The sequence below is a fragment of the Ahaetulla prasina genome, chromosome 4 (assembly GCF_028640845.1).
Source record: "Ahaetulla prasina isolate Xishuangbanna chromosome 4, ASM2864084v1, whole genome shotgun sequence".
Taxonomy (NCBI): domain Eukaryota; kingdom Metazoa; phylum Chordata; class Lepidosauria; order Squamata; family Colubridae; genus Ahaetulla; species Ahaetulla prasina.
The window spans coordinates 145903280-145925745 of NC_080542.1; the positions used below are offsets into that span (position 1 = coordinate 145903280).

Below are 22466 nucleotides of genomic sequence, written 5' to 3' on the forward strand. Positions count from 1 at the left end.
TTCAGAGCCTTTAAAATACTCAAATCTGTTCCCATCACCCTGGCGAACGTGCAGTGGATGATGGGCACCCAAGTCCAGCATTTCTGGATGAGCACCCAGCGATGCAAAATGAGAAGGGATTCAGGGTGGAAAAATTAAGAGGAACAGAGACCGAAAACGCATATACAGTATTTAAAAACATACAAAAGTTCCTTTCAGTTCAGTTGAAAAACTATAAATAGCTCAGAGGAATACAACTAAAATAGACACTAAAAATTTACAAGGAAGGGACGGGTTTAATACAGATAGTCCTCGACTTAAAGCAGTTCATTTAGTGACCGTTTGACGTTAGAACAGCACTGGAAAAACTGATTTAGGACCATTTTTCACACTTATGACTGCTGAAGCAGCCCCCACCCCCCCATGGTCACATGATCAAAATTCAGATGCTTGGCAACTGACTCGTGTTTATGACGGTTGCAGTGTCCTGGGGTCATGGGATCAACTTTTCAGACCTTCTGACAAGCAAAGTCAATGGGAAAGCCTGATTCACTTAACAACCGTGTTACTAACTTAGCCACTGCAGTGATTCACTTAGCAACTGTGGCAAGAAAGGGCATAAAGTAGGGCAAAATCTCACTTGACGATTGTCTTGCTTAGCAACAGGACTTTGGGGCCCAATTGCGGTCGTAACTCAAGGACTACCTGTAGAAATTCCCCTAGAACGACATGATTGGATGGGCTACAAAGAGGACAATTCGGCACCCTAAAAAAATTTAGACTCCCTAATAAAATAGCGTTTGCTATTTTATTTTGCTTTCCCCAAGCTCCAAAGCCTTCCTAGGAGCCTGGGGAGGGTGAAAACCGCCTTATAAAAAGAAGAGTACGGTGATGTAACTTTAAAGCGAGAGAGAGATATTTGCCTTATAAATGCTGTGAAGAATATCAGAATAACAGATTTAAACATAAATAAAAGGCTAAAACGTATGAAAACGATTGCTGAAATCGGGTAGGTCTAGCAGTCTTAATGAAAAGAATGATAGTAGCGCTCCGATATTTGAGGGGCTGCCCCAAAGAAGAAGAGGGGGGGGTCAACCTATTTCCCAAAGCACCTGTAAGCAGGAGATTAGGAGTAATGGATGGAAACTCGTTAAGGAGAAAACCAACCTAAATTACGGAGAAACTTCCTAGCAATGAGAGCAATCCATCAGCACAACCCGCTTGCCTTCAGAAGTTGTGGGAGCTCCATCAAGGGAGGTTTTCAAGAAGAGGCAGGACAGTCGTTTGTCTGAAATGGTATAGGGCTGTGATGGCGAATCTATAGCATGCGTGCCACAGGTGGCACGCGGAGCCATATCGGTGGGCATGCAAGCTCAGCTGATTTTCGGGCCTTCTGGGCCCACCGGAAGTCAGGAAACGAGACTGTTTTCACCCTCCCTAGGCTCCTAGAAAGGCTCTGGAGCCTGGGGAGAGCAAAAAACGGTCCTTCCGGTCCCACTGGAAGTCAGGAAATGGGCCGTTTCCGGCCTCCAGAGGTGGGGGGAGGAGACCATTTTCGCCCTCCCCAGGCTCCTAGAAAGGCTCTGGAGCCTGGGGAGAGCAAAAAACGGTCCTTCCGGTCCCACTGGAAGTCAGCAAACGGGCCATTTCCGGCCTCCAGAGGTGGGGGGAGGAGACCGTTTTCGCCCTCCCCAGGCTCCTAGAAAGGCTCTGGAGCCTGGGGAGGGTGAAAAACGGGCCTACTGGGCCCACCGTGCCATCAAATGCCAAAAGCGGTGGGGGGAGCACGGGGAGGTCGCATGCACATGTTTGAGGAAGCGGGGCGCATAGAATTACGGGTGTGGGCATGTGCTCTCTCCCTGCTTTTGGCACGCGATGGCGAAAAGGTTAGCCATCACTGGTATGGGGTCTCCTGTTTGAGGAAGGGGTCGAACTAGAAGACTGGAAGGTTTCTTCCAATTCTCTTCTTTTTTTTCAACTTGGGTTATTCCGTTATATAAATTTAAAAATAGAGCTCAAACTTTTACGGACCTCCCCTTTGGAATATTTGTGCAATCCCATCAGTATTCAGATGTTCTCATAGCAGGAGGCAGGCAGGCAAGAAAAGCGGGGGGGGGGGAGGGAGGAAAGGGAAGGAAGGAAGGAAGGAAGGAAGGAAGGAAGGAAGGAAGGAAGGAAGGAAGGAAGGAAGGAAGGAAGGAAGGAAAAGAAATTTTAGTCCTGGCCTGTGATTCCCAAGACACTCAACGTCCTCCAAGCATCTGGCACCAATGTTGTTGCACCCCGAACAGCAAGTGGACACACAATTTGCAGAGTGTTATGATACAGGCTAGCACAGGGGTCTGCAAATTTGGCTTTTTTAAGACTTGTGGACTTCAGCTCCCAGAGTTCCTCAGCCATAAGTCTTAAAAGTTTGCAGACCCCTGGCCTAGCACAACAGCTGGGGCAGATGCTACCTCAACCTGCAGCTGGACCGCAGATGGCAACTCAGACGGTGCTCTGGGTTTCCCATGGGAGTTTCCCAGAAAGATCGAGGCGGGAGCAGGATCAGTTGCAAACATTCACCGTTGAATGGGGAAGGCTTGTGGACAGACAAACTGGCGGCGTTTCCCACTAATCACTCCGTGTGTGTGTGTGTGTGTGTGTGTGTATTGTGCTGAGTTTGCCAAAGGACGTAGCAGCTAAGCGGTTAGCGCTCTCTGCAGGTAATCCTCAATTTACAACAGTTCGATTAGTGACTGTTCGAAGTTACAACGACGCTGGAAAAAGTGACCGACGGTCGTTTTTCACACTTACGATCGTTAAAGCATCCCCATGGTCACGTGATCAGAATTCAGATGCATGGCATCTGCTTCATACTTATGACCGTTGCTGTGTCCGGGGGTCATGTGAAAATATTTATCACCTCCAGGACGTAAACTGTTTCAACTCCTACCCTCAAAAATAGAGCACTGCACACCAGAACAACTAGACACAAGAACAGGTTTTTCCCGAAGGCCATCACTCTGCTAAACAAATAATTCCCTCAACACTGTCAGACTATTTACTGAATCTGCACTACTATTAATCTTCTCATCGTTCCCATCACCAATCTCTTTCCACTTATGACTGTATGACTGTAAATTGGTTGCATGAAGCGCTTGCACGAAGCCAATGAGTGGTAACACTGATTGAGACCCACCACTGGGGAGTTTCATCACTGGAGGCTTTCAAGAAGAGCCTGGACAGCAATCTTGTCATAAATGGTGCAGGGTCTGCTTGGGTGGGGGTTGGACTAGATGACCTACAAGGTCCCTTCCAACTCTGGTAATCTATAATTTGTAATCTCCTCCTCCTCCTCTTCCTCCTCTCTACAAACCCCCCTTCCCTTTTAGCACTGATGGTGTTACATAGGTGGGTCATGAAATATCTGCAAGAAATCACTAAGCTCAGGAGCACCAAAAATCTCACACCCTTCCCTTCCCTTCCCTTCCCTTCCCTTCCTTCCTTCCTTCCTTCCTTCCTTCCTTCCTTCCTTCCTTCCTTCCTTCCTTCCACCATCTATCCTTCTTCCTCCTCCTCCTCCTCTTCTCCACAAACCCCCCTTCCTTTCTAGCACTGATGATGTTACCTAGGTGGGTCATGAAATGCCTGCAAGAAAACCACCAAGCTCAGAAAGCACCAAGGAACCAACATCCTTCCTTCCTTCCTTCCTTCCTCCCTCCCTCCCTCCTCCTCTCTACAAAGCCCCCTTCCCTTCTAACACTGATAGTGTTACATAGGTGGGTCATGAAACGTCTGCAAGAAAACCACCAAGCTCAGAGAGCACCAAGAACCCAGCAATTCAACCCTGAGCTACAAAATATTCTCAGGTAGAATTGGCATATCTGCATCGGTTTTCTGTCTGATATGCCTGGGAAAGCTGAGATTAGTTCAAATTCAGCCACCCCAAATATTTAACCACCTAATGGTGTACAAAGTGCAGCGATGTGGAAATATTTGTTCAGAGAATATGGCTTTATTGGCAAACAGATCGTATCATAATGGAGTTATTACCGTTTCAGTGCCCGGAAATGTTGCCAATTGATTTTGCCTGGATTTATCAAGGATTTTAATAGTTGGTGGGGGTATCCGAAATGCTACTTACCTGGTGGAATTTCGGGAGCAAATATGAATGTAAAAGGCAGTTGCTGTGGAGGTAGTCCTCGACTTGCAACATTCCTTTAGTGACCATTCACCGTTAAAATGGCACAGAAAAAAAAAACTGAGCATTTTTCACACCACAGTTGCAGTCTCCCCACAGTTACGTGATCAAAGTTCGGTTTCTTGACAACTGACTCATACTTATGACGGTTGCAGTGTCCCTGGGGTCATGCGATCCACTTTTGCAACCTTTTGTCAATGGAGGGAGCCAGATTCATTTAACAACCGTATTGCTAACGTAACAACTGCCGTGATCCATTTTACAACTGTGACAAGAGAGGTCGTAAAAGCAGGCAAAACTCACTTAAGAACGGTCTCTTAAGAACTAAATAACAAACTTCTTCTAACTTTTTTCCTCTGGGTGTTTTTTTTTGTTTTTTTGTTTGTAGGTATCAGGAATAACTCCAGAGTGTGACCTTATGATAGCCATTGAAGCCGAACGAGAGAAGTGCGTGAGATACTCCAGTTTGGATAATCTGACTTTAGGTAAGAGGTTGGACAACTTTTTCATCACCTTAAATGATCGAAAGGTCGGCTGTTCAGCAGTTCGAATCCCTAGTGCTGCCGTGTAACGGGATGAGCTCCCGTTACTTGTCCCAGCTTCTGCCAACCTAGCAGTTTGAAAGCACTTTAAAAAAAAGCAAGTAGAAAAAATAGGGGCCACCTTTGGTGGGAAGGTAACAGCGTTCCGTGCGTCTTTGGCGTTGAGTCATGCCGGCCACATGACCATGGAGATGTCTTCGGACAGTGCTGGCTGTTCGGCTTTGAAATGGAGATGTGCACTGCCCCCTAGAGGCGGGAACGACTAGCACATATGTGCAAGGGGAACCCTTACTTTTTTAAACAGCGAAAATGTCAGTACTGCAGCATACTTCTGCTGACGGCCAGCTTACTGCAATTTGGCAGTTCGAATCTCACCGGCTCAAGGTTGACTCAGGCGTTCATCCGCCTTCCGAGGTGGGTAAAATGAGGAGCCAGATTGTTGTTGGGGGGGGAAAAGGCTGACTCTGTAAATCGCTTAGAGGGGGCTGTAAAGCAGTATATAAGCCTATGCGCTATTGCTGTCTAAACTCTGGTGGCGTGGTGGTTAGACTGCAGTATTGCAGGCTGACTCTGCCCACAGCCAGGAGTTCAACCCTGACTGGTTCAAGGTTGACTCAGCCTTCCATCCTTACGAGGTGGGTAAAACGAGGACCCAGATCGCTGGAAGCCATAGGCTGACTCTGTAAACCACTTAGAGGAGGCCGTAAAGCAGTATATAAGCCTATGCGCTATTGCCGTCTAAACTCTGGTGGCGTGGTGGTTAGACTGCAGTATTGCAAGCTGCTGACTGTCAGTAGTTCGAATCTCATCAGGCTCAAGATTGATTCAGCCTTCCGTCCCTTCCGAGGTGGGTAAAATGAGGACCCAGATTGTTGGGGGCAATAGGCTGACTCTGTAAACCGCTTAGAGAGGGCTGTGAAACCCTGTGAAGCGGTATATAAGTCTATTTATTATGGAATTTTGTTGTCATGTGAGCAAAGACATTTCTGAACAAACATCCATTTCTGAGAGCCATCACTCTTCACTTATTAATTTGGAAGTTCAAACATTGGGGGCCTCTGTGGCTCAGATTGGTAAGACAGTCTGTTATTAACAGCAGCTGCTTGCAATTACTGCAGGTTCAAGCCCCACCAGACCCAAGGTTGACTCAGCCTTCCATCCTTTATAAGGTAGGTAAAATGAGGACCCAGATTGTTGGGAGGCAATAAGTTGACTTTGTATATAAATATACAAATGGATGAAGACTATTGCTTAACACATTGTAAGCCGCCCTGAGTCTTCGGAGAAGGGCGGGATATAAATGCAAATAAAAAAAAAAATTGGTCCGTCTGAAAAACAGGTGGGATACAGCAAAGGTAGTCCTCGACTTATAAACCAGGGGTCTCCAACCTTGGCAACTTTAAGACTTGTGGACTTCAACTCCCAGAAATCCCAGATTTCTGGGAGTTGAAGTCCACAAGTCTTAAAGTTGCCTAGGTTGGAGACCCCTGTTATAAACCATTTCTTTAGTGACTGTTTGAAGTTACGACAACACTAAAAAATGGTGACTTACAACCATTTTTCACACTTACGACCACTGCAGCCTCCCCAGCATCACGTGATCAAAATTTGGATGCTTGGCAGCTGATTCATATTTACGACGGTGGGATGGTGTGATCTTCTTTTGCGACTTTCTGATAAGCAGAGTCAATGGGGAAGCCTGATCCACTTAACAACCGTGCGACTGAAGTTAACAACTGCAGTGATTCACTTAACAGCTGTCACAGGAAAGGTCTTAAGATGAGGCCAAATTCACTTAACAAATGTTTTGCTTAGCAGCTGAAATTTTGGGCTCAATTGTGGTCGTAAGTCGAGGATCTACCTGTATTTTTGTTCTTTAAAATTTCCGTGATATTATATAAACCTCTTAACAATCACTCGGTTTTGCCTCACTCATCAAATTCTTCCTGATTTTGCAACCTGACTTGATGAAAAATAAGGAAGTTAGAGAACAGCAGAATTGTTGTATTATTATAATAATAACAACAGAGTTGGAAGGGACCTTGGAGGCCTTCTAGTCCAACCCCCTGCCCAGGCAGGAAACCCTACACCATCTCAGACAGATGATTATCCAACATTTTCTTAAAAATTTCCAGTGTTGGAGCATTCACAACTTCTGCAGGCAAGTCGTTCCACTGATTAATTGTTCTAACTGTCAGGAAATTTCTCCTTAGTTCTAAGTTGCTTCTCTCCTTGATCAGTTTCCACCCATTGCTTCTTGTTCTACCCTCAGGTGCTTTGGAGAACAGCCCGACTCCCTCTTCTTTGTGGCAACCCCTGAGATATTGGAACACAGCTATCATGTCTCCCCTAGTCCTTCTTTTCATTAAACTAGACAAACCCAATTCCTGCAACCGTTCTTCATATCTTTTAGCCTCCAGTTCCCTAATCATCTTTGTTGCTCTTCTCTGCACTCTTTCTAGAGTCTCAGCATCTTTTTTAGAAAGAGTGCAGAGAAGAGCAACAAAGATGATTTTGTTTAATTCAGGAACTGAATCAGCGTCTATTAAATTGCGCTGTTGTTAGTCAATTTTAATATCACACATCAACAGACTTCCAGTGCGTTTTTCCTGGCAATATGTTATTTATATACAGGTAGTCCTCAACTTACGACCACAACTGAGCCCAAAATGCCCGCTGCTAAACTAAACCACTGTTAAGGGAATTCTCTCCCATTTTACAACCTCTTTCTTGAAACGTTTGTTCAATGAATCACTTCAGTTGTTAAGTTAGTTAACACGGTTGTGAAGTGAATCTAACTTCCCCGATGATGTTGCTTGTCAGAAGGTCGCCACACTGTGACCGTCATAAGCATGAGTCAGTTGCCAACCGTCTTAATTTTGATCACATGATTGTAAGTGTAAAAAAAATAGTCATAAGTCACTTTTTCCAAGTGCCATTGTAACTTCGAATGGTCACTAAACAAACTGTTGTAAGTTGAGGACTATTTGTATTTATATTTCTCAACCTCTTTCCCTGACAGATGGCAGTTTTTCTAGGCAAGGACCCAAATTTGCAAATTTTGTAGAAACCCCTTGCTTCTGTCTCTGCCTCTTTTCTTTCCTTTCTCCAGAATATTATTGGATCTCCATGCTTTGAGTGGCAGTTCTATCACCCAATCCTCACAAGGTTAGAAAAAGTTCCCAGGATTGTAAAAAGAGAGTTTGGGGCACATTTAGGTCTGTTGTCCATCTTTAGCCAGGAGAATTAAGGGACTGATGTACCTGCTCTGGTGGTTAGCTTTTTAGTCTGGGAAATAAGAAATTCCAAAGCTGCAGAAATAATTGATAGGGAATTCCCTTTCATAGGAAGTCACTGGAGACTGAATTACATTTTGTAATGGTAGTTATTTTTAACTACCATTAAATTTTAATTATCATTAAGTTTTAATTATCATTAATTACAAAATTACATTTTGTAATGATAGTTAAAAAAAAAGTTTATAAGTTTGCTGAGAAATTGAAGTGAACTTATAAAGACCCTTTACTTACTTGCTCCTTCCTTCCTTCCTTTTTTCATTCATTCATTCTTTTATTCGTTCCTTCCATCCTTCTCCTTCTCTGTCCTCCCTTCCTTCTTCTTTTCCTTCCTTCCATTTTTCCTTCCCTCTCTCTCTCTCTCTCCCTTCCTTCTTTTTCCTTCCTTTTCTCTTCCATTCACTTATTCTTTCCATCCTTCTCTTGCTCTATCCTCCCTTTTCCTTCCTTCCTTTCTCTATCCTCATTTTCCTTCCTTCCTTTCCTCTTAACCTCTCTCTGTTCCTCCCTTCTCTCTCTCTTTCCTTCCTTCCTTCCTTCCCTCCCTCTCTTTCCTTCCTTCCTTCCTTTGCGCCCACTGTTCCTTCCTTCCCTCTTTCCTTCCTTCCTCTTTCTCCCATCCACTCCTTCAAGTATCATAAATATGAGTCAGTTGCCAAGCAACCAAATTTTCATCACGTGACCATGGGGATGCGGCAATGGTCGTGAGTGTGAAAAACGGTCATAAGTCACTTTTTTTCAGTGCTGTCACAACATTAAATAATCTAAGTATGAAAAATCAGCAATCCGTTTCTGTTAACTTCTTCTGGGCAATTTAGGAATGCATAAATTTGCAAGATACCTTAACCTTTTAGCACAGGGGTCTCCAACCTTGTCAACTTTAAGACTTGTGGACTTCAATTCCCAGAGTACCAGCAAAGCTGGCTGAGGAACTCTGGGAGTTGAAGTCCATAAGTCTTAAAGTTGACAAGGTTGGAGACCCTTATTTTAGCAAATGTCCTTGGTCAGCTGAGCCTAAGGGAGTCCTGCTGTGGGAGGGCCAATATATTGAAACCTGGTCAATTATAGCTTCCAGGATAATGGCAAGGATATTTACATAGCTCTCTTTGGCTCAGTGAAAGCTGGCTCAATAGCAGTAACCCATGAGAGTGATCTTGGAATCCTATCATGATTAAATGATCTTGGACGATCATTTAAATCTGAGCCAGCCGTGTGCTGCAGCTGCCAAAAAAGCCAACACAATCCTAGGCTGCATCAACAGAAGGATAGAATCAAGATCACGTGAAGTGTTAGTACCACTTTATAATGCCTTGGTAAGGCCACACTTGGATACTGCATCCAATTTTAGTCACCACGATGTAAAAAGGATGTTGATTTTTTTTTTCAATAAAAAAATAAAATAAAAAGGATGTTGAAACTGTAGAACAGAGGTGTGAAACTAAAGCCCTTCAGGCCAGATCTGACCTCGCGATGTGGTTGGATCCTGCCCGCAGGGCCGTCGTGGTCTACCCAGAGTGAAGTGGAAACATGCCAGTAGTTTGGGGAGTGGCGTCAAACTGGCCACGCCCATTGAGTTGGCCACACCCACCCAGTCGGCCACGCACGCATCCCCCTTTCCCCCCCCCCCGGAGGTCAACCACATACCTGATGCATCCCTCAAGGAAATTGAGTTTGACATCCCTGATCTAGGAAGAGTGCAGAAAAGAGCAACAAAGATGATTACGAGTCTGGAGGCAAAAACGGTTGCTGGAATTTGGTTTGTAATGAAAAGGACAATTAGGGGTGATATGATAGCTGTCTTCCAATATTTGAGGAGCTGACCCAAAGTAGAGTGGGAGTCAAGCTATTCTCCAAAGCCCCTGAAGGCAGGGCAAGAAGCAACGGATGGAAACTCATCAAGGAGAGAAGCAACCTAGAACCGAGGAGAAATTTTCCTGGCAGTGAGAACAATTAACCAATGGAACAGCTTGCCACCAGAAGTTGTGGGTGCTCCATCACTGGGACGTTTCCAAGAAGGGATTGGACAGCCATTTTACTGGAATGGTATAGGGGTTCCTGCCTGAGCAGGGGGTTGGACTAGAAGGCCTCCAAGGTCCCTTCCAGCTCTCTTATTCTGTGATACTTCCCTTCTTTCCGAGTCTCATCCGAGTCACCAAACTTGTTTGAGAGGTCAAAAGGCAGTTTAAGAACCTGGATAAGTTTGTCTGCAGAATAAACATTGCACGCCGTGGGTTGGCATCGGCTAAAAAGAAACTTTCCCTGTTTCCATAAGATGTTTACTTTTCATTTTACGCAAGGTAAAAAAAATCGCACACCGGGAGCCCTGTTGGTGCCAAGTGTTGTTTAATGATGGACAGGTACCCATAAACCAACGGATCCTGTTTTAAGCCTCCACTGAGCCAGCTGGGGCAAAATTAAAGACACCGCAGTCTCAGATAATAACAGAATAACAGAGTTGGAAGGGATCTTGGAGATCTTCTAATCTAACCCTCGGTTCATGTTATCGTATCAGCAAGTAATAAATGGAATATTGATTATTCCATGGGGGGTGGGAATGAACTCTACATAAAACTTTCTAGTTTATGTATCTGCCCGTGCAAATCCCTTGGGTTTTGTTATTGCGGCCATATACAGGTAATCCTCGACTTACGACCACAACTCAGCCCAAAATTTATGTTGCTCAGAGAGACGTCCTTTAAGTGAGTTTTGCCCCCATTTTAAGAACTTTCTTGCTACAGTGGAGAGTGGCCGTTGCTAAATTAGTTAAGGCGGTTGCTAAGCAAATCTGGCTTCCCCACTGATTTTCCTTGTCAGGAGGTCACAGAAGCGGATCGCATGACCCTGGGATGCAGCAACCGTCATAAATGTGAGTCGGCTGGCAACTGTCTGAATTGTGATCATGTGCCCATGGGGATGGCTACAATGGTTGGTAAGTGTGGAAAATGGTCCTGAGTCACTTTTTTCAGCACCGTTGTAAGTTCGAATGGTCACTAAGTGAACTGTTATAAGTCAAGGGTTACCTATATGTAATTTTTTTTGGTATTTTCTGGTACTAATAACTTTCCCTGTCAACGTGAGTGGGAGAGTTCTTGGTGATTCCTCAATTTGGCTGCTGTTGTTTTTTACTATTGGATTGTTTCTCCGAGTTGGTAACATAACATCAGGGTTGGAAGGGACCTTGGAGGCCTTCTAGTCCAACCCCCTGCCCAGGCAGGAAACCCTACAGCATCTCAGTCAGATGGTTATCCAACATTTTCTTAAAAATTTCCAGTGTTGGAGCATTTACAACTTCTGCAGGCAAGTCGTTCCACTTATTAATTGTTCTAACTGTCAGGAAATTTCTCCTTAGTTCTAAGTTGCTAGTTGGTAGTTTGCTAAGTTGGTAGTTTATTTATTTATTTTTTATTTATTTATTTTGTCACAACAGTATATATAAGCATAAGCGTGAAAGTAACTATATAATATATAAGCATATATATAAGCATAAGTATGTAATAACTATATTAATTGGATATAACGAAAGGAAACAATAGGACAGGAACGGTAGGCACTTTTGTGCTCTTATGCACGCCCCTTACAGACCTCTTAGGAACAGGGTGAGGTCAATAGTAGAGAGTTTTTGGTTAAAGCTTTGGGGATTTTGAGAAGAGACCACAGAGTCAGGTAGTGTGTTCCAAGCATTAACAACTCTGTTACTGAAGTCATATTTTCTGCAATCAAGATTGGAGCGGTTCACATTAAGCTTAAATCTATTGTGTGCTCGTGTATTGTTGCAATTGAAGCTGAAGTAGTCTTTGACAGGAAGGACATTGTAATAGATGATTCTATGAGTTAAGCTCAGGTCTTGTTGAAGGCGGCGTAGTTCTAAGTTTTCTCAACCCAAGATTTCAAGTCTGGTGGCATAAGGTATTTTGTTGTATTCAGAAGAGTGGAGAATTCTTCTTGTAAAATATTTCTGGACATGTTCAATTGTATTGATGTCTGAAATGTGGTATGGGTTCCAGACAGGCGAGCTGTATTCAAGAATTGGTCTAGCAAATGTTTTATAAGCTCTGGCTAGTAGTGTAGTGTTTCTGGAGAAGAAGCTCCAGTAAGATTAGGTTTACAACTCTTAAAGCCTTTTTTGCGATGTAGTTGCAGTGGGCTTTGGCACTTAGATCATTGGATATGAAAACTCCAAGGTCTTTAACAGGGTGGGGGTCATCTGTAAGATAATGTCCATCGAGTTTGTAGTTAGTGTTTAGATTCTTTTTTCCAATGTGTAAGACAGAGCATTTGCTGGTTGAGATTCTACCCCAAGTTCCTTGACGGGGTATTGTTTGCTTCATGGTTGCTGGTCTGATATTAGTCTTGTGGTTAATCTCTGCTTACCTGAATGTGGATTGCTGGCAAGGTGGTGTTCCGTCTTTTTGTTTCCTTTTTTGGTGGTTTGGTTGTCTCTTCTAAATAGTATGTAGACATTGTTTATCTCTCCGTGGCTGTTGATGGCTGACCTGGCTGATAACATTAACAGGGTAAGCCACTTGACTACTGGTGTCACTAATTTAAGTGGCACGAAAAGTCGTAAAATGGGGCAGAGCTCACTTAACAAATTTCTCACTCAGCCACCGTGTTCATAAGTCGAGGACTAGCTGTAAAACATTTCCTAGTCAGGTTTGCATAGAAGCTGCCGGCTGTTTTGCATCCCGCTGCTGGGTGGAATTATGGGGTTGCTGCTGTCTCAGGTACCCATCTATTTTGCGGCGTTAATTAAATGAGCCACATTTCCTTTAAGAAAGCAGTCGGCTATAATCAGGATGAAGTGAAAAACGCAGACGGATCGAGTCACCCAGTGATCCATCGCCTTGATTTAAGTTGATTCATCCCTTCAGATACGTTAAGTTTACCCTGGGACGAGTCATGCATCGCAACGGTCCAGCATAACACTTCATCCATCATCTCCCCCCCCCAACAACTTCTCTCTTCCACCCCAAGATGCTGGTGATAAAAAGCAATTTCCTGCTTATGAATCATTCAGGAAAGGGGGTAATTATTAACCGTCCCTGGTAGTCGATGCAGCATCGGTTTGGCACAATGACAGGCAGTCCTCGACTTACGACCAAAATAGGGACCAGGGTTTCCATCGTTAAGTGAGTCACACCCAATTTATAGCACCCTTTTTTTTTTTTGCCGCAATTGTTAAGGGAGTCACGGGCGTTGTTAAGGGAATTTATGCAAACGTTGACGGAATCCAGCTTCCCTCCAGAACGAAACCTGTTATTGTTGTTGTTTTTTAATTTATTTATTTATTTACATTTATATCCCGCCCTTCTCCGAAGACTCAGGGCGGCTTACAGTGTGTAAGGCAATAGTCTCATTCTATTTGTATATTTACAAAGTCAACTTATTGCCCCCCCAATAATCTGGGTCCTCATTTTACCTACCTTATAAAGGATGGAAGGCTGAGTCAACCTTGGGCCGGGCTCGAACCTGCAGTAATTGCAGGCTGCTGTGTTTTAATAACAGGCTTCTTACAGCCTGAGCCACCACGGCCCTACCACGGCATTGCCAAGGGCAGGTGATTAAAATTCAGATGCTTGGAAACTGGCAGGTACTTATGACTGTTGCAATGTCCCATGTTGGGGTGGGGGGTCACGTGATTGCCTTTTGTGACCTTCCAATGAGCAACGTCGATGGGGAAGCCAAATTTCATTAACAACCGGGTGAACAACTTCGCAACTGCAATGTTTCACTTAACAACCGTGGCAGGAAAGGTTGTAAAATGGAGCACAACCTGCTTAACAACGGTCCTGTCTGGCAATGGAAGTTTGGGGCTCAATTGTGGTTTTAAGTCGAGGAATACCCGTATCCCCTTCCTCACAATATGGCTGGTTTAATTTTAGCCTGGCAGACGTTGTCGTTTAAGAAGAAGAAGAATAGAATTTTATTGGCCAAGTGTGATTGGACACACAAGGAATTTGTCTTGGTGCATATTCTCTCAGTGTACATAAAAGAAAAGATACCTTCATCAAGGTACAACATTTACAACACAATTGATGGTCAATATATCAATATAAATCATAAGGATTGCCAGCAACAAGTTATAGTCATACAGTCATAAGTGGAAAGAGATTGGTGATGGGAACTATGAAACGATTAATAGTAGTGCAGATTCAGTAAATAGTCTGACAGTGTTGAGGGAATTATTTGTTTAGCAGAGTGATGGCCTTTGGGAAAAAACTGTTCTTGTGTCTAGTTGTTCTGGTGTGCAGTGCTCTATAGCGTCGTTTTGAGGGTAGGGGTTGAAACAGTTTATGTCCAGGATGCGAGGGATCTGCAAATATTTTCACTTATAATTTCACTTATAATTTATAATCACTTATAATTTTCACTGTAAATATTTTATTACTTAACTTACCCAGCGGGATGGAGTTTATTCAACAAGCCACGTTTAACCCAACCATGGCTTAACATGATGCATCAACCCAGCCCATGACTTCCCATGACCCAAATTTAGAAGCAGGATTTTTCAGGGTTTGCTGAGAACGAGAAGCCCAAATCTATCCTATAAAGGAGAAAAGGAACACAGGCAGTCCTCGACTTACAACCCCAAAGTTTCCATCGTTAAGCGAGACTGTGCCCCAGTTTTCGACTTTCCTTGCCACAGTTGCTAAGTAACTCACTGCAGTTGTTGAGTGATTAAGACACGGTCGTTAAGTGAATCCAACTTCCCCCCTGGCTGGGCTTGTCAGGAGGTTACAAAAGGGGATTACGTGACCCCGGGACACTGCAACCGTCATAAATATGGAACCAGTTGCCAAGCGTCCAAATTTGGATCGCATGGCCACGGGGATGCTGCAGCGGTTGCAAGTGTGAAAAACGGTCGTATGTCGCATTTTTCCCCCGTGTCCTTGTAACTTCCGAACGGCCACTAAATGAATTGTTTTAAGCGGAGGAATTTATATACTCGTTTTTCGTGTCAAACTGCCTTCTCAAAACTCAGGGACGCCGTGTGACCGCTGTTTGGCCACCTCTGGCTCATTTGGTGATCCGGTCTCTGGGCATCATTTCTTTCTTTTAACAAATATTTTGGGCACAATTTTGGGCACTCAGCACTGCTGGACGTGTGCAGTCAGTTGGATGCTCAATGTTTAGACAGCCTGCAGCTTTTCTGCATGCACACAAACACAGACACACACACACACATATACACGTCCCCCCAAAAACCAAGGAACGGGACAATGCCCCCCCTCCCCTTCAGCCCTGTGCCGAAAGGGAGCGACTGGGACAAGCACAATGCCGGCCAGCAATTTTTGCAAGGCTCATTAAACACTCGGCAAATGCGTTAATAATTCGGAGCTGGAAGAAGTGAATCAAAGCTCAGACGAGCGCCGGAGACCCAGGTTGAGGGGTCACAAGGGTTGGGAAAAGGAGCAGGAAAAACAAAATAAAATAAAATGGTGGATGCATTGCCTGCCACCTGCTTTTTTTTTTTTTTTTAAAAACATTAAAAAGTGAGCAAGGTTTTAAAATGACTTTTACGGCCCTGCGGTTAATTTAAGGTCTTAGCAGCTGGGATGTTGCTGGGCTCTGCAGGCAGAAGGAAGAAAGGAAGGTTTTTTTTTTATTATTTTATTTTATTTATTTACATTTATATCCCGCCCTTCTCTAAAGATTCAGGGCGGCTTACAGTGTATAAGGCAATAGTCTCATTCTAGTTGTATATTTACAAAGTCAACTTATTGGCCCCCCAACAATCTGGGTCCTCATTTTACCTACCTTATAAAGGATGGAAGGCTGAGTCAACCTTGGACCTGGTGGGACTAGAACCTGCAGTAATTGGTTATTTATGGAGACCTCCCTTAGACCTTGGGGGGGTTGGACTAGATGATCTCCCAGGTCCCTTCCAACGCTTTGATTCACTAATGAACAGACTCCGCTAAAATTCAACATTCCAGGGCTCGTAGCAGATTGTAAGGCCGAAGATGAGAGCCAGTTTGGTCTAATGGGGAAGGCACCAAGGCTAGAAACCAGGTGAGCGTGAGTTGTAGTCCTGTCTCAAGCATGAAAGTTGCCAGGGAGACTCTGGGCCGATCACCAGGAGACGGTGAGTTCTAGTCCAGTTTTATGTGGGAAAGCCAGCTGAGTGACAATGGGCCAATCACCAGGAGACAGGAAGTTCTAGTCCCGCCTTATGCATGAAAACCAGCTGGGTGACTTTGGGCCAATCACCAGGAGACGGTGAGTTCTAGTCCTGCCTGAAGCATGGAAGCCAGCTGGGAAACTTTCTCAGTCCAAATAAAGCCATTAGTCTGGTTCTGTGCCTTCCCCACCAACAGTGAACAAATTCTCCAGGTCTTGTACTACAATTCCCACAATTCCTCACCATCAGTTCCTGGGAATGCTAGGAGCTGAAGTTTATCAAACATTTGAAAAGTCAGGCAATACCTCCGGAGTACAGGTAGTTCTTGAGTTACAATAATATTTCATTTAATGACTGTTCGAATTTGCAAATAGCACTGAAAAAAGTGACATGGCCGTTTTCACACTTACGACCGCTCCAGCATCCCCATGGTCACGTGACCAAAATTCGGACGCTTGGCAACGGACTCATATTTAAGACGGTCGCGGTGTCCCGGGGTCATGTGATCCCCTTTTGCAAATTTCAAGACACGCAAAGTCAATGGGAAAGCCGGATTCACTTAACAACAGTGTTACTAACCTAACAACGGTGGTGATCCATTTAATGACTGTGGCAAAAAAAGGTCATAAAATGGGGCAAAACTCACTTAACAATGGCTTCGCTGAACAACAGAAATTTTGGGCTCAGTTGCGGTCGTAAGTGGAGGACTACCTATAGGTAGATCTGCAAGATTTCAACTTTTATTCTGATCTATTGGAGATACCTCCATGAAGTTGCAATCTTCTAGATCCCTCACAATGGATCTTGTGATCTTCCTCTGCATTTTGTACCTTGCAGTCATCATAAATAGATTGCAACCATCACAAATACAGGTTGCCAAGTGTCTGATCACGTGATTACGAGAGCTGCCGCCACATTTATAAGTCTGGAAAACGGTCATAAATCACTTTTTCACTGCTGTTGTAACTTTGGACGGTTACTAAATAAACTGTTATAAGTTGAGGACTACTTGTATATATTTAGTTGTCATGCTGTAGAGATGGGGTAATAGAGAAACATAGCAGAAGTTTCTGGTTTTTCCCCCCCATTAAAACAGCAGCAAGAATATATGGGGATTTTTCGGTCTTGTAATAAAAATGTCAGAACATTATAATATGCAACAATTCTTTCAGACAAGTGGAGGATGTTTGCCTGGAAAATGTCTGGTACGGGAAAATAACCTGTGAAAGACAATATGGGAAATCTGTCAGTCTTCGAGGTGGCCCGGACAAGAAATCAATACGGGGAGTATTAACGCTGCTTTTCTTGCAAGGAGACGGGGGTGGGGTGGGGGTGGGAACACTAACTTATAAGTTCTGAAAGGACAATTCTTGCCCTTCCCCCACTCCCCAGCCTTTACAGGGGGTCTCCAATAAGCAACCACGGTTGGATTAGGGTTAGGGATTTTTCCTCTGTATCGACTCTTGCCTGAAAGCTTCCTTCATTTATTTCCTTCCTTCTTTTCCTTCCTTCCTTCCTTCCTCCTTCCTTCCTTCTTTTCCTTCCTTCCTTTCTTCCTCCTTCCTTCCTTCCTTCTTTTCCTTCCTTTCTATGTTCCTTCCTGTTTACTTCCCTCTTTCTGTCCTTCTCTCCTCTCTTTTCCTCCTTCCATCCTTTCTTTTCTTCTTCTTTCTTTTCTTTCTCTTCCTTTCCTCCTTCCCCCTTTCCTTTCTTACTCTTTCATTACTTCCGGTTTCCTTTCATCTGCCCTCCCTCTCCCTCCTTTCTCCCTGCCACACTCCTTTCTCCCTCTCTTCTTCCTTTCCTTTCTTTTTCTTTCCTTTCCTTTCTCCCTCCCTTTCTCCTTTCTCCCTGCCACATTCATTTCTCCCTCTCTTCTTCCTTCCTTTCCTTTCCTTTCCTTTCCTTTCTTCCCCCTTTCCTTTCCTTTCCCTATTTCCTTTCCTTTCCTCTCTTCTTCCTTTCCTTTCCTTGCTCCCTCCCTTCCTCCTTTCTCCCTGCCACACTCGTTTCTCCCTCTCTTCTTCGTTTCCTTTCCTTTCCTTTCTCCCTCCCTCCCTCCTTTCTCCCTGTCACCTTCCTTTGTCCCTTCTTTCTCCTCCTCCTCCTCCTTCCCCTCCCTCCGCCCCTCCCACTGCATGTTGCAAATAAATCATGCAAAGACCTCAACCCATCCATCCAAAATGTAGCAGAATAAAACCAGTTTTAGTGTGGGAGAAATTGGCAAAAAAGCAAACAGACCAGATCCAGTTAAGGACATGCAGAGAAAAATATATCTGAAAATGACAAAAAAGTGGCAGAAAAGAACAAGGGGCCAATCTTTCTGACTGGGAACAGATAGATGATCTTCTAGATAGAATTCCAGTGGCCGGTAGTTCCACTGATCCTGCAGTTCATCCTGACCTCCTTTATTTCTCTCTCTAAACCTTCCTCAACGCCCGCATTCCCAATCAATAAAACAGCATTTAAATATCCCAGAAAGAAGCAACAAAACCTCCCAAGTCCTGAACACATATAGTCCTCAACTTATAACAGTTCGTTTAATGACAGTTCGGCACAGGAAAGAAAAATGACTTATGACCATTTTTCATACTTAAGATCATTGCAGCATCAGATGTTGAAAATCCAGACCCTCGGCAACCGACTCATATTTACGACCGTTGAAATGTCCCGGAGTCACGAGATTCCCCTTTGGCGACCTTCTGACGAGCAAAATCAATGGGGAAGCCAGGTTCACTTAACAACCCGGTGACTAATTTAACAGCCGCTATGATTCACTTAACGACCGCAGAGAGAAAACTCATCCAGTGGGGGAGAAATTCACTTAACAACTGTCTCGCTTAGCAACCAAAATTTCGGGCTCAGTTGTGGTCATAAAGGCAAGGACTATAATATAATATAATATAACAACAGAGTTGGAAGGGACCTTGGAGGCCTTCTAGTCCAACCCCCTGCCCAGGCAGGAAAACCCTACACCATCTCAATCAGATGGTTATCCAACATTTTCTTAAAAATTTCCAGTGTTGGAGCATTCACAACTTCTGCAACTACAACTGCCTGTATCTTGTGTAGTAGCATTGTGTCGATCCTAAAGGAGTCTCATTTCTTAAGCTCGTTCTAAAGGCAGTTTACAGATTTAACGTCGTATCGATCGCCTGATACTTGAGATACTGTCCAAGTTTGTTGCCTCTCCTCTTGGCTGCTGTGCAAAAAAAAAATTCCAATATTTGCTACAGGAAAAATTGGTGGTGTGGGAAGCCCCTCCCCCACCCGAAGAATGAAATATTTTGGGAAATATTTTTTTAAAAATAGGACAGAATATTATAGGAGAAATAGGGAAAGATGTTTTTAGAGGCAGGAAGTCTCTCTTAATAGCCCACAGCAGATGCCAGCACTTAAGGAGATAAAGAACTTATTGAAAGAGGAAGCCAGCGATCTAGATGGCTCTATTCCTAAGCAAAGCAAATACTGCCAGCAGAAGCCCGTTCCAGACAGGATATTTAGGAACTCCTTGCAGCAAGGTTCGACAGCTAAAATTAAAAAAAAAAAAGCAGAACGGCAGGATTAGAACAAGCAACCCCTCACCCAAGATCCAACACAGGACCAAGGCCATTAAGCCACAATAGGAATTGGCCGAAGCCCCTTCATTGCGCCATCGCCAAATTAGTCCAAATTTCCAATATAAAGATCCATCTGCTCATTCAGCCAGAACTGCCCCCAGAACTTCAAACTCTGGTGGTTTTACTTTATCAATAAATGGACTTTTTTTTTTTTTAAATACCAATCAGCCTCTAGCCTCCTTTTTATTTTCAGAGTCTTTCTCTCACTTTGGAACTAAACCAGATGGATTTTCCTTCCAACTGTGTGTTATATCATCCTGCTACTAAACAAATATTTTGTTTATTATTTTTTTAGCCCGGTAATAAAAATAGTTGACAGTCCAGAAAGAAAAACTCGCGCTGGGGACCGCAAATTGCCTTCCTTCAAGCTTCTTCAGCAAAAATTCAATATTTAGCTTGGCTGAGTAAGTTATCCTGGGATTTTGCGTTTCGCCGGCTGAGTCAGTAAGCAAACAGAGATAGGGAGCGTGAAACCGATCAATATCGAAGCAGGGGAAAACAAAGGCAAGAACGCTATTCATTCACACACAGGGGAGTCCTCAACTTACGACCACAACGGGGTCCAGAATTTCCCTCGCTAAGCAAAGCAGTGGCTAAGTGAGACGCACTTGATTTTACAGCCGTTCTTGCCGTGGTCGTTAAGTGAATCGCTGAAGTTGTTACATGAAACATGCGGTCGTTAAGCAGATCCAGTTTCCCCCCATGGACTGTTGCTTGTCAGAAGCTGATTAGGAAGGTCACAAATGGAGATCACGTGAGCCCTGGAAGCTGAAACCGTCGTAAGTACATGCTGTTGGCCAAAATTTGTCTGAATTTCGATCAGGTGACGGCGAGGGATGTAACTGCGAGGACTGGTTGTAGGTCACTTTTTTACGTGCCGTTGTAACTTTGAACGGTCACTAATCGAATGGTTTTAAGGTGAGGGATACCTGTAGCTCACCTCACATCCGCTAGTGTGGTTGAAATTTACTGCAACGGCTGTTCTCTGACAAGCAAAGTCAATTGGGAAGCCAGATGGTCTTGCTTAGCAACGGAAATGGGCTCAGTTGTGGTCATAAAGTGAGGACTCCCTATAACTTTATAAATCTGTGCATCAGGAGAGCAAAGAGAATTCGGGAGTTCCTCTCAGATTTTTTTTAAATCTAAGACTGGGGTCTCCAGATGAGGCAAGTTTAAGACTTGTAGACTTCAACTCCCAGAGTTCCCCATGCTGGCTGAGGCATTCTGGGAGTTGAAGTCCACAAGTCTTAAGATGGCCAAGTTTGGACACACACACCCCGCCCCGCCCCGGTCTCCAAAAGGTTGGATGGATCTGAGCAGGAGGCATTTTGTGGAAGGATCTAGAAGAGTGGGCCAACTCTGCAAATAGAGGCTGACTTTTGGTGGGGGGGGAGGGTGAGAATCTGCTGCGAAAGGGATTTGAGTGGAAGGTTCCTTGTTTGATTGATTGATTCAATAAACCAATGGAAGACCCGGATGAGAATCTCCCAATCTGGAAGCTGTGGAGATTCAGCCATGGAGGTCTGATGGTGAGGATCTCATGGTGGGAATCTCATCTCATACCGGTGGTCGAGATCTCGTATGACTGGGATCCCATACGACATGGGATTTCGACTGGTGGTCGAGATCCCGTGGTGAGGATTTCATACTGATCCCAGGGTGGGGATCTTACACTGATTATGGAAATCTCATGGTGGGGAATCTCATGCTGGTAGGGGAATCTTGTAATAATTATGTGGATCTTGTGGGATTTCATCATGGGGATCTCATACTGGTGGATGGGGATTTTGTGATCTCATGGTGAGGAATCACTGGTGGGGGTCTCAGTGATTATGGGGATCTCGCGGTGGGGATCTCATACCGGTGATTTTGTGATGGGGATCTCATGGTGGAAACCTCAAGAGGAGGAATTGTGGGGATCTACTGATTGTGGGGATATCGTAGAAGGATCCAATATGGATCCCACAATGAGGATCTCATACCGATGGTAGAGATCTCCTACTGGTTATGGGGATCTCATGGTAGGGATCTTGTACTGGTGAGAGATCTCATAGTGATGATAGGGATCTGGTGATGGGGCTCTCCATACTGATAGTGGGGATCTCATCATGGGGATCTGATAACTGCTGGCAGGGATTTCATGGTCGGGCATTGAATATAAATGATGGCATTTCTGTCTCTCTCTGAGAACTGATAATTAACTTATTTCGAGCACTCAGAGAACAGATCATGACAGAACAAAATAAGAGAATAGCAGAGTAGGGAAGGGACCTCGGAGGTCTTCTAGTCCAACCCCATTGGACATCAAGCAGGAGGCTCCATATACCATTCGAGACAAAACGGCCATCCAGTCTCTTCTTAAAAAGCTCCAGTTGACAGAGTGGTCACAATATTTGGAGATAATAATTCTCATTTCTAGACTCGCCACCCAGTCGGGTTATTCTGGGCTCACTTTTATCACTGAACAAAAATGAAAAACCTCCAGATATGTTTACACAACACACTTGGTGACAGAAGCAGCTCATTTTTCAAGATTAGCTCAACCGACTGGATCACAAACTGACAAAATAGGCTAACACACACACACACACATACACACAAACAAATTAATCCAAATTTAGCCAAAGAAGCTGCTTGGTCCTCATTTGACCCAAGGGAAGCATGTTGTGTGACATACACCGCAATTTTTTATTTTTTTTTGCCTCCCTTCCGTTGGAAGGGTCT

General features: G+C 44.2%; 1 protein-coding gene across 1 annotated transcript in view; it reads left to right on the plus strand.

Annotated features, from left to right (window-relative positions):
• The window catches only part of VIPR1 (vasoactive intestinal peptide receptor 1), a 78041-nt gene that overhangs the window by 26157 nt on the left and 29418 nt on the right, over positions 1–22466 (plus strand). The window contains exon 2 of the mRNA XM_058179959.1: positions 4551–4647. Within this exon, the coding sequence (XP_058035942.1) occupies positions 4551–4647 (97 nt within the window). The remainder of the gene's footprint in view (positions 1–4550; positions 4648–22466) is intronic.